The 10370-nt window shown below is 38.4% G+C and overlaps 2 protein-coding genes across 2 annotated transcripts in view; one reads left to right on the top strand and one right to left on the bottom strand.

The window, feature by feature from the left end:
* LOC106962931 (tripartite motif-containing protein 16-like) overlaps positions 1-872 on the top strand; it is a 6260-nt gene extending 5388 nt beyond the window's left edge. The window contains exon 3 of the mRNA XM_015057600.1: positions 7-872. Within this exon, the coding sequence (XP_014913086.1) occupies positions 7-798 (792 nt within the window). The 3' untranslated portion in view covers positions 799-872. The remainder of the gene's footprint in view (positions 1-6) is intronic.
* Positions 873-2356: 1484 nt separating this feature from the next.
* LOC106962937 (endonuclease domain-containing 1 protein-like) lies at positions 2357-10328 on the bottom strand. Its single transcript, XM_015057606.1, has 4 exons — positions 10094-10328; positions 8467-8799; positions 4540-4769; positions 2357-3655 (listed from the first exon to the last, which is right to left on the bottom strand). Exons 2-4 carry the CDS (start codon positions 8794-8796, stop codon positions 3175-3177), a joined length of 1041 nt encoding a protein of 346 aa, XP_014913092.1. The 5' UTR covers positions 8797-8799; positions 10094-10328; the 3' UTR covers positions 2357-3174.
* Between the last annotated feature and the right edge of the window lie 42 nt (positions 10329-10370).

Genomic DNA, 10370 nt, shown 5'->3' with positions numbered 1-10370 from the left:
GAGCAGCTCTCACAGACAGAGGATCACAACCAGTTTCTCCTCAATTGTCCTGTATGGGCAGACGTTACTTGGCCTACATACTTCTCCATATTTGATGGCATTCCTCCAGGATACTTTGAGAATGTGACAGAAGCTGTGTCAGCGGTCAAAGCCATTGTGGCGGACTTGATTTGCGATGGATGGCCAGAGATCTCTGAGACGATATCAAAAGTGGATGTTTTATTGTCAGAACCAGAACTATCCACCAGAGAGGACTTCTTAAGATACGCAGTAGACATCACACTGGACCCAGACACGGCGCACCAGGAGATTCGCTTATCCAGAGGAGCCCGGAAAGCTTTATCGATGGGAACACTGCAGAATTACCCCAACAACACAGACAGATTCAAGAATCCTTTGCAGGTCCTGAGCAGAGAGCGCCTGACTGGCCGCTCCTACTGGGAGGTGCAGTGGAGAGGAAGGGCAGTCGATGTCGCCGTTTCATACAGCAACATCAGCAGAGCAGGAGGCTTGGAGAAATCTGAGTTTGGGTGGAACAACAAGTCCTGGTCGCTGCACTGTCACTCAGCCGGTTACACGTTCTGGCAGAACTCTGTCCACACGCCGGTGTTGAGTCCTCCTTCGTACAGAGTCGGAGTGTTTCTGGATCCCAAAGCAGGAAGTCTGTCCTTCTACAGCGTCTCTGAAACCATGACTCTCCTCCTGAAAATCCAGACCACATTCACTCAGCCGCTACACGCCGGGCTGAGGTTCCCCAACTCTAGGAACGACACCGCTGAGTTTGTGAAACTGAAGTAGCTTCAATGTGTATTTAGGTTTCCTATGGAAGAGAATTAGGGTAATAAAAAAAGAGTAGACTTTTTTCAATCAGACCTGGGTGTAAACCAGGTCTGATTGAAAAATCAGACCTGGTTATTTCTATAGTTTAGAAATAACTGGCTAAAGTCGAACATGTTCCTCCAGAAAGCTTGCTGTCCTCTTCCACAACTTGCCCATCTGCTTTAAAGTCCAAATTCTTTGCTTTTTTTCAGTGGCCCTAATGCTCTTCCATAGTTTCTAGTTTTACTCAATGAAAGCTAATTGCTGTTTTCTCACCACTTTTGCACCCAGTGTGGCCATTTGAGCATTTTCCAGGAGAAGGTAATATCAAAATGAAAAATGTGCCTTTGATTGAAAACACAACCAACTACAATCAGTTTGGTTACTTATAGAAAATGTTAAAAGTCGAGTGTCTGTTTTCTGATTTCTGTTGCTCTAGGCAAAAATAAATTCAGTGACATTTTGAAAACACACTCGCTAGTTTTGTCTTCTCTCAGTAGAATTTTCTGCAGTTTTCTGATTTTTAAAATGTGCCTACCCTGCATAAACCAGGCCTGCAACACATGAGGGAAACATAGGTGTGATATGAATGTTGAAAACTGAGATGATGGATCTGGATGGATCAGGTATTCTGCCTTTCTGTGGCGCCTCTGGAACCATGACTCTCCTCCACAGAGTCCAGACCAGATTCACTCAGCCGCTACATGCTGAGGTTTATGTTTTACTCTGATGGAGTCACTGCAGAGCTCATCAGGCCCAGTTACTGGATAAATCATATCAAATGGGACAAAACTGCTTGGTGCCATGTGGTTTTCTATGGGAAGCAAATATTTTATTAACGTCTCTGTTCAGCCTTAATCTTGTTTCTGGAGATCCAGAAACTGTATTCACATTAGATAGACTAACTTTTTAAAAATGTAAAAACATCATCTGCATAAACACTAATAGTATTTGAAATTGTCATAGTTTTCCATTGAAATCTTGAAGTTGTTGAGTTTAAAATTTAGAGCCTGAAGGATCTGGATCATTGAACTATAAACGTCTTCATGGGGACAAATATGTTTTTTATTCTTGAAACATTTAAAATGTAAAGGATCAATGACTGCGGTGCCATTTCTTAATTTTCATATGTTTAAGCAATAATTTGAGTTATTTAGCTTTTTATAAGAGGAAAAGAAAAGGGGTTAATTTTAGTTAAAACGTTAAATATTTTATTTACAAACTAAATATAAGATTGGGAAACTAAATATTTAACTCAGACCCAGCTATTTAGCTTGTTTTAAGCTAAATAAATAGTTTAGCTTTGTAAATATTTAGCATTTATAAATGCCACTAAATATTAAGTTAGCAAGCTAAAGATTTAGCTCATGTAAATGTTATCTTGAAAAAAACTAAACATTTTGTTATCAAGCTAAATATTGTTTATAGCTAAAGGAAAATTTAGTTTAAAATAGAAGTAGACATCAACATTAACCTGTTGGTAACAGTACAGTGAGCATATTTTAAAGATTACTAGAAATATTTTTCACTGTATTTTATTTGTTTTTATTTTCAGTCTTGGCATTACTTTAATCACATATACACTTATTTTGTATTGCTTGATGACTAATTTGTGTAAAATGTGATTATTTGCATATAAATGCTGTAAGCTTAGTTTACACCACATGGAAGCTAAAATGATCGAGAAAAGTCTTTATTCTCTTATAAACCCAGATTTCACTACCTCAGTTCCTTACTTGAATCTTCCAGCAGTTTTTATCATGTTGCATTAGTAATAAAACATTTTTGTTTTATAGAGAATCTAATTATGGCATCACTACCTCTGTATGTCAACATTTTATTTTTCTGCTTGTAGCGAAGTAAAAAAATGTTCTGCTGCCATTTTCATTGTATAATTTTCTTTTAAATGATATTAAAGTCCTGGAGCTAAAACAGCTTCAACATGTTTCTCCTTCATCTCCAAACACATAATTTCTCCAGGTTTCGTTAATATCAAACAACAAATACATTGAATCTGTTACTATCACCTCTTTTGCACAAACGTATTTTAAAGTTGTATGAACCCCATTTTTTTTAATGCTGGACTAAATAATCCAGATTATCAATGCTAATTTTTAATTGTGTAACTTTACAAATCACATTCCATATGATGTTGTTGAACAGTTTCACATAAATAAGGATACATGTACACATTTCTAAGGGGATTGAAACCAATTTTATCTCAAGGTAGCGCCATCTACTGAAAAAGGAAAGCGATTGTAGTTCAGACTGGAAAATGTAGAAAGATTAGAGAAAGGTTCCCAGTGATTATTTACTGGTTTTCACTGTCCCAGTTCAGTCTGTTTGTCTTGATTATCAGAATACGCAGTGATGATATGAGAATAAAAAGAAAGGGAACAAGAGCATGAGACGGTGGGAATGTGACGGACCAGACACAGAAGGTGAAGGGTCCAGGATGGTCGGTGGGCAGAGGCAGCTTTTTTTTTTCATTTCTGCGTAAAACTCTGTTACAGTTGTTGTCAGAGGACATTTTGATCCAGGGAATATTACAAACTCAGAGTTGGACCTGCGCAGCCGGTGTTGGAGGTCCTCCAGAGTCTCCGTCTTCAGATATTTGTGTTTGGACTCGTCCTGGACGTTGTGGCCCCAGTGCCCGCTCGCTATCCACGCCTCGGCCACGGCGCTGTAGCAGCAGAACGCCGACCAGAGCGCGGTGGGGACGTTGACCCTGTTGTTGAGGGTGCTGCTGGAGCTGGGCAGGGCCCCGGTCACCACAAAGCCCCCGGTACCGCCGCTGCTGTTGACGCAGTACTTCTCCATCACGCATTTGGTGCACCTGGAACACGGTTTCATTTCAACAATGTCATCCATGTTAACTTCAGCTACATTTTGACATTGATTCTCTTGGCATTCATTGGTAAAAGTCATGTGGCTCTTGACAGTTGGAGGTTACCATAGCAACCAGTAACTGGCAGATCCTCCCCCTTTTTTCTGTTTTGTCTTTAACTGTGGCCTGGGATCAGCTCTGTGTTATGTTGCATTTTAGCATATATTTTAGATCAATTTAAGTATATATATATATACATGGGTTATATATATACAAGGGTTTTTTACTTGATTTTCTCTCGTTAGGTATGTTTTGATCTTTAATACGAAGTAATGTCTCAGTTATCCACTGTGTGTAATAGTCTTACACGTAACAGGGTTTGATTTGATGTGAACTTTATCAAAACGTATTTATTATTCAAATTTATTTTGTTTTATCAAATTTATTTTCTCCTGACATTCATTGGTGAAAAAGTAAAGCAGCTCTTGGCAGTTGGCGGTTACCATAGCAACCAGTAACTGAAAGCGCCTCCACTTTTTTCTACTGCCGTCTGTAACTATGCTTTTCTTTACAAGTATTATATAACAATATATATTTTTAGAGTGATTTAATTATACAAAGGGTTTTGTGTGTAATTTTGCCATATTTATGTGTTTTTGGTATGTAATGTGCGTTTTAGGCATGTTTAATTTTACAACTGTTAACTGCTCATTGAGAGCTATTGGGCTGTAGGTTGTTTCACGTTATTTATTGTAGTTTATTTACTGTATAGGGGCAGAAGCTGCCGGACTGATGTTAACTGACTTGATTTTTTTCTCTTGTTAGAATAAATTCAGTGAACCTGAGTGAGTCTGTTGTGAAGTCGGCCATGTTGGACCTGAAAGTTTACACACCTCTCCATTTTGTTCCAGCTGCCCTTGTTGAAGGACTCCGCTTGGGGAACGACGTTCGTCAGGGTGAAAGTCGACATTTTGTCCGCTTTGGTTGAGGCGTAGGAACTAGGAAATATGTGACCCCGGTCAAATGTTCTGTTGGATCTGTAATCCACAGTGCCGGCCTGGTGGTTGTAGGTTCTGTTCCCATTTCCGGGGATCATCTTCTTGTCTCCATTTGGATCCTCCAGCTGTGAAAAGTGTAGTGGAGGAAGGAAAATGAATATAAGTTCAAGACAGAGAACAGACATGTTTTTGTTTCTTCTTGTTGTGAAATGAACGTCTTCCTCCTTTTTTAGGGAGCTTTCACAGCGACACTGTTTAGTCTGTTTTAATTGAACTCCAGTTTGTTTGTCTAGAAAGTCCGATTTGTTTGGGGTTGTGTGAATGGGGTTAGGATTAGGCACAGTCTGACCAAAAAAGCAAACCCTGGTGCCAGAGGCTCAACTACATACTTTCTGAGGTGTATGCGAACACGTCATTGGCGTGTTCGCAATGGCGTGTTTCTTCCCCCGTGACATAAACTTGTACAACTCATATTTAACTAAAGTATCAATTATAATAAATATACATGTGAATAAATTGCTGCCTACATGCCAATTAAAAACTATGAAACAAAAATCAGGGCAATGTTTCATCATTTAACATATAAGTGAGTCAAAGAGCCACTTCTGTTAGCCTGAGCCGCCTCTGGGCTGCAGGTCTGAGGCGTTTTGTTAGTTTTCTATCATTCTTATAGCTTCATAGGAAGCCTGATCCAAACTGGCAACCCACATTAATAAAATGGTGAAATATTATTGACCACAAAACACTGAATTTATAAAAGATATCAACATTTTTCCTACACAATCCTAACGTTTTTAATGTTGAAAAAATAAACGGTTTATTTTCACAATATTTATTTATTTACTATTAATCTATTTGTATGATTTGTTCTTTAAATTGCCATTTATATTATTTTTCGGTCTCAGGAAATGATTAAGGGATGAAGAGACTGATGTCTGGTTCTGTAGGATCTGGCGGGTCTGCGCTGTTCTGACCCGTTCTGTCTGATATCAAACAACCCACTGAATATCACTGAGCCATTTTTTAATGCCCCTATTAACCTTCACTGTGATTGTTTAGCCTGTGTCTCCCCACCACGTATTTCTGCCAGAGGTTTTGCTTCCAAGGACGGTGGAGAACCGAGTGGACATTTTAAAAAGACGAGGGTTGATAGCAGATCAACGAAGAAGTATGGAGTGAAAATAGTCTCAAAAAAGATTTGTGTGTGCGTAAAAGGATATAGATAGATAGATAGATAGATAGATAGATAGATAGATAGATAGATAGATAGATAGATAGATAGATAGATAGATAGATAGATAGATAGATAGATAATGAGAGAGAGTTATATCTATAGATAGATATGTATATACATATCTACATCTATATATCGATATCTATAAATCTACCTCTCTTTATATTTATAGAGAGAGAAATAGATGTATATATATAGAGATAGATATATATAGCTTGATATCGATATGTAGATATATATAAATATCTATATATTGACTTATATATATTTATAGAGAGACAGACAGATAGATCTAAATGGATAGATTTAGAGGAAGATAGATAGCTCTTTCTGTTCCACATTGTTTACATTTTATTTCTCTAAATCTCCCTATAATTAATAAATGTGGTTGTCTGCTTTTCTGTTTCGAATTAGAAATAAACATCTTAGAGTGGACGAACATGAGTACTGATGTTAAATGTGGGTGAAGCCGGACCTCTTGGAGAGAACCCACACCTGCAGGGGTAGACATGTCCCCCCGTGCAGTTCTGCCTGTTTAATATTGAAATGTCCAATTAACAACAGCAGCTCTTTTTCCAGTTCTTAAAGTTTCCAATTCTACAGGAACCTTACTTGTTATGTAAGGTTCCTATGGATGAACAGTGGATGAACATGAGTACTGATGTTAAATGTGGGTGAAGCCAGATCTCTTGGAGAGAACCCAGACCTGCAGGGGGAGACATTTCCCCCCGTGCAGTTCTGCCTTTTTAATATTGAAATGTCCAATTAACGACAGCAGCTCTTTTTCCAGTTCCTGCCAATCATCCAAACCACAGGTGGCCCCAGCCCCCTTTTAAATCTAATATCTAATTGACTCTACCCTGGATGGACTTCAGGTCTGTCCTTGAACTGGCACCGATGTTTTGGAGTTAAGGCCATCTTGATTTGCCAGATCTTTTTCCTTGGGCTCTCTTCTTGTTCATTGTTCTCCTCAGATGATTCTTCAGCTGCTTGATATTCAGATTCCTGAGATGTTGTTTGGATTAGATCTTCCTGTCATGTAATCTCTATCTGTGGAGGGGATGTTCTCTGTTCTTCCTTTAGGCCACTCTGTCCTTCTGTGGAAACTTCATGAACCTTGCCTGTTATGTCTTCTGAAACTGTGCAAAGTTTTGTCTCCATTTGTTCAGAAACTGTCTGAGGGATCTCTGGTGTTATTTCTGAGTCAGATTTTGGTGTCTTAGTGTTTGGGACTGAGTTTTGATCTGTCTCTATTGGTCTTGCAACGGTTTCTAGTTCAGCTTCCATTGCCATCTTTCTCTGTTTCTTGCATTCAGATTTAGACAATGGTTTTAAAATCAAATTAACATAATTTTCGATGTCAGCTGTCTGATCCCCAATTGTTTCTGATATAGAAACTTCTTGCTGTTCATCATTTGCTCCAGAAACATTTTCATTGTTCAGGGTTTCCAATAGCCTGGTCTGCCGATCCGGATGTCCATTCAGTTGTGCTTCACAGGGCTGGTTTTTCAGCAATAAACAGAGCTCAGTTCGTGTTGACATCGTCTGATAAACTGGTTTGAATTGACATCTGGTTTCCAGTTCATCTATCTCGGTTTGGGTCGAAATTGTTCGACAGACTGGTTTTAATTGTGAGCCGGTTCCCTGTACATCCGTCTCTGTTTGTGCTGAAGCAGACTGGTAGACTGGTTTCTGCTTTGAGTCGTCTTGTCAATCTGTCTGAACCTGAACAGAAACCATTGACTTCTTGCGCTGTCTTCTCTCTGTGAGTACTTTCCTTATGAGATCGTTCTGCTGTTTAACTTTATCAAATAATTTATGACTCAGATTGACCACCTCATCAACCCGTTTCATTAAATATTTTTGTTCTCTGATATATTCCAATTCACGCTCCTTAAATTTGGCTTCACACGAACATTTTGCTTGACTTGTCTTTTCAGATTACCTTGTTTGAGAAGGACCTGGCTGCAGAATTTATAAGAAATGTATTTACAAATTTAAAAATAAATCTGATAAGTACATAGCATACTGGCTAGGAATAAAAATCCCCACATCGTTTTTGCGCCCCCTCTAGTGCAGCGACGCATTGCATCCACTGCATACCCACTTTTTGTGCCACTGCCTGGTGCGGTATATATGTGAGCGCTAAGTGGACCGGAGACCGCTCCAAAACCAGGAAGTGGACCATAGCGCAGTGCATTCTGGATAAACACAACCAAAGCAAACACGCTAGTCTAGTGTAAGAAATGGATTGTGGTCTTTTGCCAATGACAAAAGTGAAAAACTACAACTGCTAAAATCTGACACCACTCCATTTTTGCTTACATTTTGTGATTAAGGAAGTTAATCACAAAATGATTAACTTCTTGATTGTCTTCTTCAGAGGTTTTTGTGTCATTTTCCCTTCAGTGGTTCTTGGTGTAGCGCCCCCACAGGCAAGGAGGGGAACAGGTTTTTCAAAGGGTTTGGTTGGTTTGACTCTGCATTATGAAAGCCTACCACACCATCTGAAAATATAACAAATGTTGTAACTTTGGTCCCAAATCGAACAGAGTCTGCCGGACTCTCAGGTGTGAAAACAAGCCTACCTGAGGTTCTATCTTCCAAACACTTTTAGGTCTCCTTCCGTAAACTTCTCCAGTGAACTTGAAAGCAGAAAACACCGGAATCCGGTTGCGAACATCGTAAAGTGTCACAAATCTCCTTTGGTTCCCGTAGGTCTGGCAAATGAACTTGTACCGGTCCTGATCGAGGATCCTACCGGCCTCCAGGATGCCTGGAACGTGCGGTGGTGTTTGGTCAAGAAGGAAGCGGTCGCAGTCCGACACTGACTTCATCACTTCTGCAAACGTTTGTACGGACAGGAGGAAGAGAAGAGCTGTAGTTGGCAGGAAACACCAAACCTGCTGAGACGTCATGTCCTTCAATCAGAGACAAAAGTGGGTCGATCTAGATCTGCTCTGCAACAGTCAAGCATCAAAAACAGTTAGCAATGCGGATACATTTTTCTGAGGATTTACAATCTGCTGGGTTTTAGTAGAGAAAACTTTTTAAACTAATTTGAATAATAAACTGAGCTCAATTCACTGTTGACAACCAGGATAAATTGGAATGAATTTCCTCTTTGCTGAAATGTGAGACAAACAAGCCTTGCCTTCCTGAAGGTTATTGCTGATAATGCATCAAGTCACGAATCTTGAACTGAAGAACTGGAGAGCCAACCCCGTCTACACCGTCCACACAGAACTTACCAAGTATTTTCAGTCGGGTTTTTGGTGATATTTTAGTTTTGTCTTATATCAAGTGTATTAACTTACACGCAACTTCGCAGCAGAGAGATTATCAGTCGTTAATTAGTTTCCTATATAATTTGAAACCCAAATATTTAGTTTGCAAACTAAATATTTTGTCAGAAATCCAAACTAAATATTTAATTCACAGGGTAAGTCTTTCGTTTGTAAACTAAATATTTAACTGAGATACAAATTTAGTTGCAAGCTAGATACTTAGCTTCCTAACTAAATATTTAATTTAGTTTGGAAATTAAATGTTTAATTGTAGTAGCATAAATGTAGGAATAATATGGTGAAAATATGACTTTGAAAATGCCTTTTTTTTTCTCTCACAGGCTAAATAAACCAATTTGCTGGTGTTTTTTTTATTCTATAACTTTATAAATGGCAGAACACAACTTCCATCCCGCTAAATGTGACCAAATAGGAAGAAATAATCATATTTAATTTGTCTTTTGAAAGTACCACTGAGTTTACAAATAATCCCTCTTGTTGAAGTCAATATTTTCTTAATATTGTTGAAAAAGTACCAATTCCACTGGCAGATTTTCCCCTATAATACATTTTTCACATGTTACAGGTGAAATAATCTGCCAGCGGAAGTTAAAAAAAAATCTATATTAAAGAATTGACTTAAACAAGTTCAAGACCTGTAAGCTACATTTCAAATAAGATAAAACTGATATTACCACTAGCAGCTAGACAAAAAATACTTGAATTTTATGTTTTTGCAGTATATGTTACCCACAAGGAATATAGAAATTTTAAATTTTGTCAGTATGTTGGAATAACAAAGCCATTGAAACTACAAACTGAAAATATGGAATTGAAATATTGAACTTGACCCACATATAAAGTTGTAAATAAGTAAATTCGTATTGTCTCATCATATTCACATTTTTAGTTAAAAACATTAACTCACCGCTTCTTACGAGAATGTGCCACGGTGACTTTGCTCCCTTTAATGAAGAAATACATTTCATTTCCTCAAACATGACAGGAAGTCGTGGCTCATTCGCATGACAGAATGTGAGGTCTGATGTTTGAGATAACCGTTTCAAGGAAATTAACGTTAGTTTTCTCTGAAACCTGCTGCATGTCTCGTGTTTTAATTCCCCCTGACCTTGTGGTGAAAAGTTGATGGTTCAAATGTCAAAGGAATGTCACAAATGACACGTGGTGGAGAAAATATAAAGCTT

This window comes from Poecilia latipinna, unplaced genomic scaffold, assembly GCF_001443285.1.
Source record: "Poecilia latipinna isolate Pla-1442-1.1 unplaced genomic scaffold, P_latipinna-1.0 Scaffold1475, whole genome shotgun sequence".
NCBI lineage: Eukaryota > Metazoa > Chordata > Actinopteri > Cyprinodontiformes > Poeciliidae > Poecilia > Poecilia latipinna.
This window is presented reverse-complemented; position numbering and strand designations above follow the sequence as displayed.